Below are 17,500 nucleotides of genomic sequence, written 5' to 3' on the forward strand. Positions count from 1 at the left end.
CTGGTTTGGAAAATCAGTTTGCGTTGGGGACTTGCGAAGTCGAGGGGGTTGTGGTCAAGGAGCAAAGTTGTGCAGAATGCCGGCGCGTGTTTAATTCATCTGGTGTCCATTCTTTATTGTATGAATGTTCATATCCAAGCCCGGCTTCTTAATTTGTTTTTGCCTTTTTAATGTGGGAGAGTTGTTTTTATTGTTGTCAATCCCTGGACTGTGGCCGAGCAGTCCCGTCTCTCTGAGGAACGCCATCGTTGGAACGGGGTTTTCCCACAAATCCTTATAGAGTATAATAATGTTGTGTTACTGGCGTGCGTAATTGTGTACAATGCAGTTTCCCATGATGTGTTGTATAGTATGGGATATCCTGGACAGTTATCTGCGATGCAGTCATCCAGCTGCCTATGGTAACTTAAGGGCTGGATGGTAGCCGCAGCGCAGCCTGGCCAGGTGGAGTCTGTCCTCTCGAGGGAGAGAGGATTCAGAGGGATGGGTATCAAGGGGTCGGGCATGCATTAGTGTGTTGTCTTTCAGTATGTTGATGGAGCAGTGAGCAATAGGATCATGGGCATGCTTCTGGAGGCGGGTGCCTGGTGCTTGTGGAGGAAGAGGAGAGTATTTGTGGGAGAGCTGGACACAGTGGGGTACTTGGCACAACAGAACATTCGCAAATGCTATGAGATTATATGACCTACAGAGTTGTGCTCCTGGTGGCATATTAATCATTTTACAGATGCAAAAGCAGCTTCAAAGTTGATATGATATTCCTAAAACTCGAAGGTGCTTATAGCAGACGTTTATGGTTTGCAAAAGGGTCTTGAATTTATTGCGTGGAATGGCTGAACTTGGCGGGCGTTTCTTAACAGTCCTGGAAAGAACAATGTCGCTAGCACACAGAAATAGATACTCGGTATTATATTCATATAGAAACCTGCCTTGGGTCATTGTACAACCACGAATAGGCAAGGTTGGCTTGATGTCAACGGTCAGGTTGTTCAATTTTTCGTAACGGACCAGTGGCAGTGAAGGCAAGGCAGTCGCGGATTTGTGATGACCATGGATCGCTGTAGTTCCTAGCCGACACCAGGACGCGGAATTGGCAAACCAGACGCTCCTCCTCCTGAGTGCTGGGTGCTCATGCCGGGAAGAACTCCTAGATCATCTTGTCTCTTTTGGAGATTGAGTATTAGACTTCTTGCAAATACTGCAATGTGACTTTGGTTTCCCCTGTTTGGTTGCCGCGTGCTTAGATGAGGAACGAACGAGCCCTGAGCTGTTTGTAAGCAACAGATAAACTATTTGGGCCCTTCACAACCTTCAGTTCCTCACTCTAACCCCAGCAGCGACCAAAAATCATTACTTGCGAAGGGATGCCGAAAGTCCAGTTGCAGTACCAGCAGCTAGCTCCGCCCAGAAAAACAATGCAATCCTTCCATCGTCGTCATCGTAAACGGATCCATTTAATGCTCTACGCATTTCATGTGAACAAAACCACAGGCAATTAGTAAAACAGAGAACTGATCAGGGCCAAATTAAGGGTTTTAAAATGGAACGGTTTACTCTTACATCTGAAAATATCTGGAATGTATGTATGTATGGTGCCTAAGATTTGGGTGGCGTCTCTTAGGCCTCTTCGGCGTGTTCCTCCTCGTCCTCGTACTCCTCCTCGGCTGTGGCATCCTGGTACTGCTGGTATTCTGAGACCAAGTCGTTCATGTTGGACTCCGCCTCTGTGAACTCCATCTCGTCCATGCCCTCGCCCGTGTACCAGTGGAGGAAAGCCTTCCTGCGGAACATCGCCGTGAACTGCTCGGAGATTCGGCGGAAGAGCTCCTGGATGGCGGTGGAGTTGCCGATGAAGGTTGAGGCCATCTTGATTCCTCGTGGTGGGATGTCGCACACGGCGGTCTTCACGTTGTTGGGGATCCATTCTACGAAGTAGGAGGAGTTCTTGTTCTGGATGTTCAGCATCTGCTCGTCGACTTCCTTCATGGACATGCGCCCTCGGAACACGGCGGCCACCGTGAGGTAGCGGCCGTGGCGTGGGTCGCAGGCGGCCATCATGTTCTTAGCATCGAACATCTGTTGGGTCAGCTCAGGCACAGTGAGGGCGCGGTACATCTGTGAGCCGCGGGAGGTAAGGGGAGCGAATCCGGGCATGAAGAAGTGGAGTCGGGGGAATGGCACCATATTCACAGCCAGCTTTCGGAGGTCGGCGTTCAGCTGGCCAGGGAAGCGCAAACACGTGGTTACACCGGACATGGTCAAGGAAACAAGGTGGTTCAGGTCACCGTAAGTGGGTGTGGAGAGTTTGAGCGTCCTAAAGCAGATGTCGTAGAGGGCTTCGTTGTCGATGCAGTAAGTTTCGTCAGTGTTCTCGACAAGTTGATGGACAGAGAGGGTGGCGTTGTAGGGTTCCACAACGGTGTCGGATACCTGTCAGGAAGAGAAGTTAGCCTTAGGTGACTTCGAACGTAGCCATTTTATGAGCTTATCTTAAAGATATAAAGTATACGATCACATGAATCTGTGATGGATGAAATTTGTGAATATTGGAACCAAGGAGCGCATTCTTTGCTAGATGTTAATACTGTTGTCATGTTCTCTTCCGCTAGATATTAAACAAGTGGAATGTTGTCACATTTTATGAACAATAACCCCACCCATTTCATCCAATAAAAAGAAGAGGTTGCTTACTTTTGGACTGGGTACAACGGAGAAAGTGTTCATAATCCTGTCAGGGTATTCCTCGCGAATTTTGGAGATGAGGAGAGTGCCCATGCCGGACCCGGTGCCACCGCCGAGGGAGTGAGTGAGCTGGAAGCCCTGCAAGCAGTCACATCCCTCCGATTCCTTGCGGACGACGTCGAGCACAGAGTCTACCAACTCGGCGCCTTCGGTGTAGTGTCCTTTAGCCCAGTTGTTGCCAGCGCCACTTTGGCCTGTGAGGAATAGGAGGAAGGTGATTGGTATTCGCTTTCAAGTACAAGGTCTCGCACGCTGTGTATGCGTTCTGTTGTGGTCTATGTTTGGAGGACAATTTTATTCAACTGATGGGCGGAGTAAAATCGTCTGCATTGTGTCATTGTAATGGGAGTGTTGGCAGTATATGACATAACATGGATATGACTGAGAAAAAAAATAAAAGTCAAAGGGACAACATAGGCCTAACACTGCTTCACAAAGAACATAGGGAACATTTCTGTTCCATATCACCACCCGCCTACTACCCTTTAGTATAACCCTTGACATCTACACTGCTGTTGCGTTGTCTGAGGACAGTAAAGAAATGAAACATACCGAAGACGAAGTTGTCGGGCCTGAAGAGCTGTCCGAAGGGGCCTGAACGAACGGAGTCCATGGTACCTGGCTCCAAATCCACCAGAATGGCCCGTGGCACGTATCTGCTTATGAAAAAAAAAAAAAAGCTGCATAGTAAATCTGGTCTGGACTGAAAAAACTCGGGTGCAGTTCAGTAGTAACTGCAGTATAGCAAAATATGCATGTTCTCAATGTCCACATTTTAATGTTCAAAATCTAATATGATAATAAACTATACAGATACAAAATGTGATGACTTGAAAAAAAATCTATGTTACTCTTATCATTACAGTATTGTTTTCAAATGTGGAAATTAGCGTATTGTAAAAGCTACGGCAGTGATTGGAGATGGGACGCTGACATTTTAGATTTGAAAAGGCTGGGGTGTGGGAACTGGGGCAGAACGGCTAGTAGGTAGGGTTAATGGTGATGAAACTTTCTAGAGAAAGGATTGAAGTAAATGCATATGAACAAACAAGAAGTAAGGAGTGCACAATTCGCTTTGCCAAATGGAAAGGCATCACAAGGTGTGCGCTGAAGGAAACTACAAGTTGAAGGATCCCTGAAGCCCCATTAGTCCAATAGCTTGATTAATTCAGTGGTCTAATTATTAGATAAAAAAGAAAAAAAAATGGAAATGGCCAAGAAAGCATTCATACACTGGGCCAACGTAGGGTTATGATGATAGTTGAGGAGGGAGATAGGAGAATGTAGGTGTTTTCCATGACTGCCTAAATCGTGGTTGAATGGTCGCTTTTTCATAAGAAAGAGGCGAAGGAGTAGAATACAGTTGAAACGAGGTAGAAAGGAAAAAATAAAGTGCCGATTCCGTGGCTCAGGTGTGAGCCATGAGGGTGAGAATCGCGATCCCAGCAGGAAACGCAGGGTGTGGAAGAGGATTATGGTTAAGGGTGAGTTGAGGACGTCGTCCGCTCTTATGGAAGAGAAAACGGAGAATGAAGACGCCTTACTTGCCGCCAGTGGCCTCATTGTAGTAAACGTTGATTCGCTCGAGCTGGAGATCGTGGTCGCCCCCGTAGGTACCGGTGGGGTCAATGCCGTGCTCGTCGCTGATTATCTCCCAGAACTGTAGCCGGGGGAAGAAACATACACAACATTAGTTCACTTCAGTGACATAAACACCTAAACACAACCCCCCCTTATGGATAAAAAGTTATCTCTCCTTTTCTGCATAATTTGAAGCAACACTAACAAATTCTCCCTACTTCTTTAGTTGGTTTAAAAGCCTCAAGGCAATTTAATTTTTGATAAGCCGTTAAGTCTTGAAGCGAAAGTGATGGTGGTGATATTACAGCACGGGTGAGTCACCGCAGATGAATGTGATACATCAGTCTCGGCGAGGCAGAACCCCGGTGGAGAGCGCAGTCAATATTCATGACCGAATCGTCCCTGAGATTCTCTACACTGGGCATACCGAAGTAACACACTAACTTCACATTCCAATAAGTGCCTATTGTTTATAAATGCAAACATGGCGTGTGTGTGTGTGTGTGTGTGCATATACGTGTGTGGTTGTGTGTGTGGGGGGTTGAGTGTGTGTGTGTGTGTGCGTGCATGCATATACGTGTGTGGTTGTGTGTGTGGGGTGTTGAGTGTGTGTGTGTGTGTGCGTGCATGCATATACGTGTGTGGTTGTGTGTGTGGGGGTTTGAGTGTGTGTGTGTGTGCGTGTATATACGTGTGTAGTTGTGTGTGTTGTGCGGGGTTGAGTGTGTGCATGTGTGTGTGTTGTTGAATGTGTGTGTGTATGCGTGTGTATTTACCTAGTTGTATTTTACGGGAAGGGGAGCTACGCTCGTGATGTCCAGTCTCTGCATCTCGCCATGTCTAATTTGCTCTAAATTCGTGTATTACTCATGCATACACTGTTGTTTCGTCTAGTTTGTTCTATACATTCACCACTCTGTGGGGAAAGCTGTTTTTTTTTTTTTTTTTGCAGGTCTCTTCTATAACTCCTTTTTAAGCTTCCCCCCCATGTCCCCTCGTATTTCTCTTTTCCCAATTTAGTAAGTCTTCTCTATAAAGGACTTCCATGCCATGTGTTGTTGAGTGTGTGTGTCTGTGTTCTCTGTGTGGTTGAATATATGTGTGTGTGTGTGTGAGAGAGAGAGAGAGAGAGAGAGAGAGAGATAGTGGCCTGCTTCCTCGGATTGATCAAATACGGTGTTAAAAATCAGAAAAGGAATATTTCGACAGTTCACTGGTGACATAATTCATCAATACAAATATATATTGATTTTGATTTTATATGTGTTCTTAGTATTGCGAAAAATTATAAAGAAATGAAAGTGTGGTAGATGGCTTCGTCCAAAACATATTAGTTTGTTAACCGCGTAGACAAAACTTAGCTGTAGATACGATGGTTGGAGTCGCTACGGTCGCCACACCTGACAACAACAGTCACAACTCCACGATTAGTTCCAAAATAAAAACGTCATCTAATCGGCTTGGTGAATTACATGTATAGGCATGCACAGGGTTCGAACCAGTGGTTCACCTGTTCGCATCTTGTGGCAGAAATTACTTGCAAGTGATGCGGACTGATATTGCTGCTGCTGCTACGCGGGTGAAGGGGTTGGGGGGGTTGGGGGGAATCTCAACGGACGCCGCCTCCCCGTAACCGGTACGTGCGCTTTGGACCCCACTAAAAGGTGGATCGATTATTTATCACCATTGTGTATTTACCCAGGCTGCCTGGCCATACACTAATTGGGCTAGCGCAGAACTGCGCTTCATTTACACGTGTCGCCTAATGTAACTTCTCTGATGGAGAAAGTGACAGTTCAACTTGCTCAGATGAGATAACTTGAGCGAGTCGTTGGTTTGTTAGTGACGTTGGAGAGGATTTCTTATGATTATTTCTATTATTCTTTTCCTACAATTGAGGTTAGGCCTGTAATTTGGTGTGTTCTCTTTTCTCTCCTTGTTGCATATAGAAGTTACTTTGCTGGGATGTGATTTCCTGTTGGGTTTATCAGGAAAATATAGACTAAGAATGTTTCGAGTTTCAGACGGAGAAAATCGTGTGACATCGAGGAAAGTCGAAGAATGTGTAGAGTGGACCGGTGGAGAAACTGAGTATTGTCACTGAAAGACACTAAATTTTCTTTATCCCGATCAGATATATTAGAAAGATCTGTAGGCAAGTGTTCTTACGTAGAGAAAGTGTCAACATTTCATGAAACATATGCGAACATCCCTTTGGACTATGTCATACCCTCATGCAATCAACCCCCCCCCCTCCATTCACTTCCATTTTTTGCACTCTTTTTCCCTGCTTGACAGATAAGCCTGTTCATTATATATCAAAAACTCCTCTCACTCCATCCATCCCATTATTGGTCCTCCTCTCGAACTCGAACACGTTCTTTGGTAGTCTTTCCTCATCCATTCTTTTCATACGACCATACCACCTCAGCATTCTATATTCCATCCGATCAGACAACTCCCTTTTCATTCCTGTTCTCTGCCTCACCTCCACGTGGCTAATTCTTTCTAAGTTAGAAACAACCATCACATTTCTCAAGCGCCTCATAATAAAAACACTTTTTTTTTATTTCCCTCCTCTTTGATATTCCAAATCTATGTCACCTGATAGAATCTTTTCTTTGGATTCATCTCACCTAACCAACGGGGTCATTACTCTCCTTACCCTCCACTCCCGACACCCTAACTACCACAATCCCAAAGACTCACCTTTCAGCTTAGTTCCATTCAGTGCTAATACATCCATTTTTCTTTACACAAACATTATATCGATCTCGTCCATTTGGTCTCATCTCTTCCACAGACAGACACATTCAAAGTCCCAATAACTAGTGCTCTAGTTGGTGCCGTTTTCCCAAAACCTCTGTTGCCTAGATTCTTCGCAATTTAAAACTACACAGAGGGGGATTCCTAGTCCCCTCAGTCGTTTTCTACGATGCACAAGGGGAACAATAGATGTATTCTTATCCCCTCACCACAAGAGCGTAGCAAATTAAAGAAATGAAGTACTGTGGGAGGTAAAGTAGAGATTCAAGAACAACAGCAGAAATTAGAAAGAGTAAAAACTTAAAAAGGTAGCTCAGCACTCGTCTATGAGTTGTTGTTATGGACTGTATTCTATTGACGCTTCTATCTTCCTGGACAGTCACAGCGGTCTCTATGAAAGGAAAGTTGTCCATGTATATATATATATATATATATATATATATATATATATATATATATATATATATATATATATATATATATATATACATATATATATATATATATATATATATATATATATATATATATATACACGTAGGTAGTATTGAGGAGCATGCGCCAGAAGACGTGCACTGCGACGGAAATAGTCGCCATGGCCCTATACACTTTAGAAACTGTTGGAGTCACTGTTAGTATTCAAAAATAAAAGTGAGACGTGGGATTCGAACCCCCACCACGAAGAACGCGATATTCTTACACTTTCGAATCCCGCCGTGGAAATTTAGGAAGTTCTAAATGTTAAGTGTATATAACTGCATGATAAATAAATTTGGAGAAATATATGAAGAGACAGAACAGAAGTCTGGAATAAGAGAAATGAGTGCTCACAAGATTAGCCATCGAACAATAAGAAAATCAGTAATATGAGAGCAGAGTGATAGATACCGTAAGAGGGTAACTTGGAAATGAAATATCTTTTCCACTTATGAAAGTCTAGTGCAATAACAAAGGTCTTACTTAAATCTCCAAAGAAAACGATCAAGGGTTAAACAGAAACGTTAAAAGAACTCCCGTACAAATGTCTTTCGCGAAGGCCATACTGACAATCGGAGGTAAGTTCTTGAAGAGAGAGATGGGGAAACTTAAGCAGGAAGTTCGAACTCTTGGACGGTTGTTCGAAAGAGGCGTGAGAACGGTCACATCTCATGAATTCCATGGCAGTAAACGCGGCTCGAACTGATTAAAGTGTTAGTACGTTATTCATTCCAAAGGAGTGGGGCTGAAGGTCACCACCGTTTCGTTTGCGACATTTCCTTCTTTCGTAAGAACAAAATGGTCCGGTTCCGGCAGCCAGAAACACTAATGGAAGGTCTTTGGTGTCTTCGTGCGGGTTTATCGACTTGTCCGGTGGCCCTTTTCCCTTCAGCGCCCTGATCAAAGGCTTCTCTTCTTCTAGTGTAGTCAGGAGGTGGGATGGATACGGTTACACAGCTGCGATGCCTTCCAACGACGTTTTCTTTTGTCAACATCGACAGACCTCTTCAGCCAAGGAGAAGACTCACGACGCGAAGGGATCACCGAACACCAGGCGAGACAAATATGACCTCCACCATTGTCAGACGCGTCCTCTTTGTCAACAACATAAAATTCATCAATCATTAGCAATATAACTTGTGCAGTATGTCACTGGACTGCAGAGAGCCCTAGAGTGTGTCGGGAGCACTATGAAGGTGGGAGAGACGGGCGTGGCCGAGAGAAGGTCTAACAGTGGGCGTGGCCGCGTCTCGGAGCCAGCAGTAGTCAACTAACGTGGGCGGAGGTTGTGGGGTGGGTGGGTGGAGTAGTTCGATATAGTTCCGTTTTTACATTCGGATATGTTTGAACGTAGCCGTAACAGGAATCCAGCTGCAGCCCACAAGTGTACGCCTTCCTTCATCTGGCGTTGAGCTGAGCATTGTCTTCCCGGTGTGTCAGTAACTCGAAAGGGGTTGACCGGTTTTTTTTTGCACAAAGTGCCACTGCAGTGGCGGCTGCTGCTTTGGTTCCTTCAGCACAGCGGCGCAGTCTGTCCGCGGTTGCAGCATTCCGGCCTCTGAAAGCAGTAATTTCATGCGCGGGGTGGGGGGGGGGGTAGTGAGGATGCGAACTTGAACATGGAGGGGGCTCGTTGTCTCAATCGATCGGAGTCTCCGTTCCGGCCGGGTGGAGTCCCCCCACCCCCTCGCACGCCTTTCCCTCTCGGCTGATGCATGAAGTCGCCTGTCTTTCGTCCGTCCACAGTGACCCAGTCCGGAGTTTCATTTGTACTTTTTTACTCTATTTTGCGATTTGGCCTCGTTATGGTGCGATGCATCTCATTGGCATCTCTCCCTATTGTGTTTGGTCGAGTCCTCTGAAGTGTCCTTTATGTGGATTACCACGAAACGAAAGAGCTTTTGTTCTCGATGGTTCGATGTCTCCGTTCTGTGGTCAATTCATTGGTGTGAATCTGACTGCCTGCCTGGACCTCTTCGCCACGATGACGCACTTCACAGCTTTTGTTCTAGTCAGCGCCTGACGAGATAACAATCATTTTTGCTGACATGTGCAACAGACACAGATAGAGTAAGAGGTGTGTGTGTGTGTGTGTGTGTGTGTGTGTGTGTGTGCGCGCGCGCTTTTCCAGCTTGGATATGGCAGTGCACAGAACGACGTAGAAATGTACAAATCCAGTGGATTCTTCTCACATGAATAAAAGCGCCTGGCACGTATCAGGAAAAAAAAAATCGCGCGCACACACACACATCTATCACCAATCCTGCACGAGTTAACTCTCAGAGGAGGCATTAGATTTCTTTCGGTTGAATAAAGTCGCAACACTAGAAATTGACTAGGGAAAGTTAATCGAGAGGGGTGATAACATGGTAATGGTGGTTGTGGTCAGGGAAAAAAAAAGAGGAAGACAGTCTCAGTAGAAGAGCTCAGAAAGATCAAGTCCGAAAGTGGTGATGAGCTTCTTTTAACTGAATAAAATTGTCTGGCGGCAACAACATAAAAATATATACAGTATATATATATATATATATATATATATATATATATATATATATATATATATAAGAGGACATCGACCCCAGAAAATATATGGTAGATGAAGAGAACGGGGGGAAAATCGAGACGTTGTGCTCTGAATCCTATGGTCCCCTTTGGACGTTGCCGCGCCATCATCAGACCCTTGTCTAAGTGAAAGAACTGTCTAATAACGGTCCATCTCTCCTCAGTTATTCTCACTCATGTTTTGCGTAAATACTGCGCCTGGAACGTTTGCGAGTGAAACTGGATTATAGTTCTGAGGGTCTTCTCCACTGTGCTTAAAAAACAAGAAAGAAAGAAAGAAAGAAACGATGTTAGGATATTTCCTTTCTGAATCGAATTCTAAGAAGTCTCTAAGATGTTCTGCATGCTCCTAGGGTTCCCAATAATGGGATTATAAAATTCTTTGGCTCTTGCCTGAGTAGCTTACTTTCCTAATTCCCTTTGAGAATGCTGTATTCTGTTCTTCATACCTCGTGTACAACCCTTCCTCTACGTTGAGACTTGATTGGATTTAGTGCATTCAACACTTCTATTAACTATGGTGATGCTTTGCATTTGGGTCCATTGTATTTTTCATATTTGTTTGTGTGACATGTCTAGTTCTATTTCACTTTTTATACTATTCCTGACCTGTAGTTTACCTATTTCTCTTTCTCCTTATTTGCATTCTGTGTTTGAATCTCCGATGTATATTGCTAACCTTGTCTTGTCGTATCCCTTTTACAGTGTTCTTCATTCCTTCCCCTGTTATGCATCTGCGCTAAACTCGTTTCTTCTTCATCCTCACTAGGCGAGCCTCTTTGATTTGTTTCCTATGACCATGTTAATGTAAGCCCTGCATGTTAAAAAAATTCTATTACGTGATCCCAGTCTCCCTGAAATAGCAATATGTTCCTTTGTCTTGAAACGTAATATATCCCCTCCCTTTCTCTGTGCTCTTATAAATCATCACGAATGATTTTGCCTGCCAATGTGTGGGCGCGCGCGTGCGTGTGTGGACTATACAGGGTACTCTCCCCCTTATGCAGGGTACATTTCTCATTTTTAGGGTGCCTTACCTCACTCTTTTCCCCTGATTATGGCAGTCAGAACGTTTCACCCTAGTGACGGTTCCTCTCTTACCGATGATCCTCCTCTTTCTATCCAATGTAATGTTGTATCTCGTTTCTATCGTTATCTTTATTGTCACTGTTTTGAACTCGGTAACTGCGCCTCTCCTAAGCCTCGGGGGTGGTCTGAAACGGCCAGCCCTTTCTGCTATTTCCTTTTGAAAAAAGTCAACCTCTACGCTCTGTCCTATTGTTCGAAGGATTTGAAAATTCCTGATATTTTTTCCATCTGTTTATGGCTTTGATGTGAAAAGATTAATTTCAAAACTTTTTTCCAACAACGGCACTTGACTTCCAATCAGTATTTTCTTGGTTCTTTTCTTTAAGGGGGCGTCCTGTTCTTTGAAATGCCACAGAGTCATATGAGTAAAATTCGTCAAACGTTGATGGAAGAAGACTAAGTTATGATAATAGATGAACTGGCAACAGCGATCAAGTGCAACGCAGCCAGTCATATTCTGCAGCATCTTGGCCTCCTCCACTGAAAGTCGATTTTCCTCTCCGCCACCACCCAGCCGTCGCTGCCATGATGTGATGCAGCACCTAGTAGTCTTCTTCCTTCCGTCCTTCCCTGCGAGGCGATTGGAATCCAACATCCTACGCCCTCCCTACCGATCCCTTCGCCTTCTCTCTTCCATAGCAGCACCCGCTCCCGCCATGCAGCAGCCGCCTACCTCCCCTCCCCCTCCCCACCTAACCGTCCCGTCCTTGCGTTTATCGTCTCCACCACTGCCTGCCTGCCTGTGAACCTAATGCCGTTTCCCTTCCGTTTCGTAGAGCCCATGTTCCTCTATCCTGGTTATCACCAAACTGTTTCATTCACCTCTGTGACACTCCTTCATACCTCCGACACTAAAACCGACGATTTATCCACTGTTCTTTGATTCAACACGTAAAACCTTCCCTATTCCTATGTGGGTTACTCTCCTCTACGCTGACGCAAGTTAAACATTATATTTAGATGCTTAAAAGACTGAGAGGGGTAGACTGGATAAAACTCACATTGTCCTGACCCTGTCTGTGCCACAGCAGAACAAAATCGTCTTCTAACTTTAAAAATCAGAATCCAACTTGTAGATACCACCACCGCAGCGTTAATTGTCGTCGATGTTGATTTTTTTTTATTTCTGCAAATGCCAGACGACTTTATTCATATGGCGGGAAACCTGCACATCTCAAACGGTTCGTTGTTGCTTCCTGTGTATACTTAACCTCCTTGTCACAGTTACCATTTATGCCTTTGACCTTTTGCTAAAGTCCTGTGTGTTCCCATTCGGGCTACACACAGTGACAATCGCATTTATGCAATGTTGTAACAGTTATCTACATTTCAACACTATTACCTTTAAACCTACACAACCTGGAACTACGTTATAAATAATCTTGATTTCTTCTCTTCATTGATCTCAGTCACATTCAATTCTTCTGGAAGAATATAGAATAGCAAATGATACTGCATTTACAGTACCGAAGTAGTCTTGAATTCATGACTGCAGAAATCGATAATGCAGAAAGGTCTTCGTTTCATCGCGGCATGATCGTTACTAATCTTATGACCTGAGTTCGATTTCCAACAACAGCCTCTCCCTTTCTTTTTATTGCGATGTTTCATTAGGCTATGGGGAGAAAAACCTACATCCACTCTAGTAAGTCACTAGTGCGTCATTTTTCTCTTCACGAATCGCTGGCGGGGGGGGGGGGAGGGGGAGGACACACCAAGAGAAATAAAAAATAAAGCACTTCTTGTCCAATGCAGGGAAATCAAATAGATCTGGCAGATCTATGTTCAAACACTGAATACTTGTTTTACTGTCTGTCCTTTGCTAAGGCACTAAACCGGCAAGAAAACACACTCAAAAAGGTCACATCCTTGAAGCAAAATTGCAATAATCCAACCCATCCAGCCTTATGTTCTATCCATAGTTCATCGTCACATCCAATATACAGCCTATATTCCTGATGTGGCAACTGTATCCTTACTGCGACACTTCATGTTTTTGAAATTTTTAATATCAATAAATTCATCAATATCGATTTACTGATCAATCTTGTCATATTTAATGAATTAAAACGAGGAGATCTGCACATATTTTTAAGTGTTACTGCATGTCTACTGCAGGCAGATTAAAATAGAACACCGTCATTGTCTGTCAGATTGCAGATGCCACACCTCTCGACCCAATCGATTTGTTTGTCGAGACTGTCCGTCCTGCCTGCGTGGAGTAAGCCTATCTTACTGGGCGAATCCAGCAGCCAACATAATGCCTTTCCATTGATGACAGTCAACACGATCAACATAATCAAATTGTTACATGAAGAGACTCAGTTGAAACGGAAAAAAATGCGAGAACAGTACCCTAAGATAAATTGTTTTGAGCGAGACAAGGTCATTTACCTAGTTTACGACGGACGAGCAGATTGGGCGCGAGTATAAGGCAGCAGCCGTTACCCTAACCTAGTCATGAATATCTTTCCTTCAGTTGAGCTACATTCGCTCATTACCTAAACATAAACCTCCTGTTAGCAAACTTTGTAAAAAAATAAAACTGTCACTTGCTTACTCAACAAATAAGAAATTAGTATTGTTCTTAAGTTAGGTCTGCTATCGCGTGGAATTTAGGTAGGATATTCGGCAGGAACAGTGCTGAGGGCAGGGTAGAATTCAATCGCGAGTCGCAATCAATCGTTACCCAGGGATTTTCCGGTACTTTTCACAGCCTGTATTTCACCCAGAATAGTGTAAACATGAGAGCAGTAACAAACTAAACCGTATTAAGACAAAAAAATTGTATTTTCGTGCGTCTGAATTCCTGGTCAATAGCTCCGCGGATGCTGTTCCCCAGCAACGCAGCCTTGTCGAGTAAAAACTAGCAAAGTAAATGTTTTTCACTGAATGGCAGGTTTCTAAGAAAAACATATAGGAATACTTACTTTGGCACCAATCTGGTTACCACACTGGCCAGCCTGAATGTGCACAATTTCTCTCATTTTGTACAAATAATACTATTTACTCCAGCACGAGAATCACGAGTTTGAATGAACTGGCGGTTGTGTCGCTCGCTTATATGTTAGGCGACCAGGACATGCGCGCTGGTGTCAGGCGCATGGTTGCCAACGGCCTCAGCTCATTTTGTTCAATAATTTTTCATGGTCACTTCCCACATAAAAAGGATCCGAGATCAAAATAAAGATGTTTTATAATCTGTATATCATTTCTTATTGTAATTTTACTATGAAAACAGTTATAGAATATAAATTGTAAAAACGGCGTTAGGTGCGGTTGGTACGTGGGTATATTGATTCCAGCCACAGTCGATGGAACACACCCTAAAGCAGTAGGCATGATGGTGTTGAATCACTCTAATCGTGCCATTGAAGTTGATGCTGTAATGGTAGTGTTTAATAGTAGATAAATCTAATGGGACCGGTTTAATAAAAATAACGCTGTGCGACCTTTCTGGAATATCACTACTTTGTTGCAGTATTCGAAACGGGCCTAACCACGCCCACCTTATCTCGACAGGACAAAAATTTTAATATTCAATTTTTTTTTTTTATAAAACTTCGCCGTGTTAAAACTGTAGTTTGTAGTTGTTTTATTTCTGCCCGATGAAAATGTCGAAGAAAATTAGGTAAAAATCTGGTTTAATATATATATTTTTTCTCTTACAACGTCCCCCATTCCGGCATCATTTAACTTTAATCCAAGGACTGACGAACTGGGTGCCAAATAATGACCTCCTAGAAGCTGTTGTGGACCTCCGTATGTTTACCGTATTTTCATAGTTCTACTACGAAAATGTCCCCATGAGGAATCCTGTAGCATTTTATTCAATCCTTACTATCAAGGGGATGGCTGAAAGGGGCTTTAATCGATCGGGACCCTCTACCTGAACCGAATTAGTAATGCGTGTTATGGTGCTGGAGTACTTAAAGGGGAGTTTGGGGGCAAGGGGCGAGGGACAGTAAACGACTGACAATAATTAATCATTAGTCCAGTGCACATGTTAATTATTTCTCATTATCGTCAAGCTTTTCGCTGTGCTTAACATTTTCATTTTACTATATAACATTTTATTTTATTGTACTTAATTATTATTTTATTGTACTTAATTATTATTTTATTTTAATTCTATTTTGTTTTATTGTATCTTATTTTATTTTGTTTTATATTTTGTTTTATTTTTGTTTTATTCTTTTATCTTTTCTTGGCGATTTTATGTAGTTGACGTGAGACCTTTCATCTTCAGCAAACGATGAACTCTTTCGCATTTCATGACCTTAATATTGATTCTACCTGCCGCCAAGCGATTTTATTCAACTGAGGGAAAACTCAGCAGCGAGCATAATTAGTCCCAAGCCGGGCGGGATAGTACATTGGCCCCGCCCAGATGTCTCTGACTATGATTTGTCCCCACCAATAAATCAATCCGTTGCTTCAGTTCTCTTATGCATGAGACGCCCCCAGTGTTTGTCTACGTCCACTGAGTTGCTCCATATATACTCGTACAGAAGGTACCTTAAGGGAGAGTCATGTTGTAGAACTGTAATTTGTATGGAGTGAGTGTAGAACAGTATAGGAGGGGGTCGCCGAATTAATGAAGCGGCCTTCCTGTGGATGTGCTGTGTCTTGCGACACTGCTTTTGACCCAGGGGAGTTGACAAGATGCAGGGATGACCCGTCATCCAGGAGGTGCCAAGATAAGAGGGAGGGAAGAGGGTAGAGGGGAGTGGAGTATGTTGGGGATGGAATGGGTGGGAGTGGTTTCTATGCCTTTGTTTTTTTGACTACCTCACTTGCAAGGGGGAAGAAAGCGTTTGGTATATGTATATGTATGTATGTATTCTGTTGTACAACTGGGGAATGTGATATATGTTACCTGTCCTGTTCTGTGTTGGTGTAGTATCAGTACTAGGTAATGACCAGATCGTAAGAGAACAAGTGATGTTCTTGTATGTTCTGGAAGTGATTCCCCTTTTCTGGGTCCATGACGGTGGAATTCCCGTTTTAGTGCCGTGTTTGTTGGTCTTGAGAGACGGGAATAGAAAAGGGACAACAAGAGAATCTCAGAGGTGTAAGGGAGGGGGTAAAGGAGAGAGGGGGGTAGGGGTATATAAAAGATAAATGGGTAGGGTTAGGTGTATTCCTTGGCTGGCTACACCCCTTATAAGGGGGAAAAAACCTATTGGTATGTAGAAAGATAGAATATTCCACTACGAAGTCTCTTCTTTCATCTATCTCCATTATAATTCTCATTGTCATTATCTCATCTTTTACTTTTTCCATTACTACTTCTTCCAATTTTATGTTTATATTGGCCCCTGTCATCATTCCTTCCATTTTTCGTCTTCTTTCCCTTCCCCATATGTTACATTGCCCGTCATCAACCTCAATATTAATATCTTTATTGAACTTAGTCCTAAACAAACACATTATGTATGCTTCCCCCCTTATAGTCATTAATATCCAATCTTGCGGAAATCCGCTTTTCTGTATCAGCGTAATCAACTTGCAAACTTTTTAATTTGGTTTTTCTCTTTTCCTTTCCTGTTTTTTTATCGATATGATTTCCTCATCTTCTGATTTTTCTCTTATTTTTTTTATCTCTTAGTTTCTTTTACTAGTTTTCTTGTTTTCTCTCTTCCTCTGTATTTCCCTCCTTACCTGAACATTCTTGTACTAATCCTTGTTTGTCAATTTGCCCATTTAATCATCTTATTCAAAGTAGTTTGTAAACTTTATTTTCATTTGACGTGCACCTAATTGTACTCGTACACATCTACCTAACCTAAATACTTCTTTTCTTTTCTGTCTTCCTCATTGTCCATAAGTACTTAAATAATATATCTTGTTTTCTGTCTCTCTTTTGTTTGTTTGTTTGTTTGTGTGTACGTTTCCAGCGTGGATAGGATCCGGGCAAAAGCCGGAGGTGCAGCTGTGGCGTCGGGCCTGCCGCTGTCCCTGGGCTGGCAGCGAGGCGAGTAGCTGAGTAGACAGCCGGACCTGGACAGGGATCCGTTCGGTCCCTTCGTAAGGCTTCACTCGAGTGGGGCAAAACCCACTCGCCCCCGAGTATCGAGTCTGCGAGGGCTTTGTCGTCGTCCTTGTGACAGACTACGTCACGCATTGGGCAGACGGTGCAGGCAGGCAGACAGGTCAGGGTTTGGGGTTGTGTCACAGTAGACACAAGGCACAGCTGGATCGAGGTAAACAGCAGACACAAGTCATGTGGCATACGCGGTAGACACAGGGCATACAGTTGTAGGACTAAGACAGGCGCCCC

The 17,500-nt window shown here is 43.5% G+C and overlaps 1 protein-coding gene across 2 annotated transcripts in view; it reads right to left on the reverse strand.

Moving 5' to 3' along the window:
• LOC143037876 (tubulin beta-4B chain) overlaps positions 1–14,286 on the reverse strand; it is a 14,901-nt gene extending 615 nt beyond the window's left edge. The window contains exons 1-5 of one of the 2 annotated variants that reach the window (XM_076206487.1): positions 14,148–14,286; positions 4,287–4,402; positions 3,295–3,398; positions 2,692–2,936; positions 1–2,430 (exon numbers count right to left, since the gene is read on the reverse strand). The exon at positions 1–2,430 is cut by the window's left edge and continues 615 nt beyond it. In XM_076206487.1, coding sequence (XP_076062602.1) covers positions 1,618–2,430; positions 2,692–2,936; positions 3,295–3,398; positions 4,287–4,402; positions 14,148–14,204 — 1,335 coding nt within the window. In that variant the 5' untranslated portion in view covers positions 14,205–14,286 and the 3' untranslated portion in view covers positions 1–1,617. Of the gene's footprint in view, positions 2,431–2,691; positions 2,937–3,294; positions 3,402–4,286; positions 4,403–14,147 lie in introns of both variants that reach the window. The other variant, XM_076206486.1, reaches the window with a different exon arrangement.
• Positions 14,287–17,500: the final 3,214 nt, after the last annotated feature.

Source organism: Oratosquilla oratoria, chromosome 23 (assembly GCF_046742065.1).
Source record: "Oratosquilla oratoria isolate Oo_2021 chromosome 23, ASM4674206v1, whole genome shotgun sequence".
Classification (NCBI taxonomy): Eukaryota; Metazoa; Arthropoda; class Malacostraca; order Stomatopoda; family Squillidae; genus Oratosquilla; species Oratosquilla oratoria.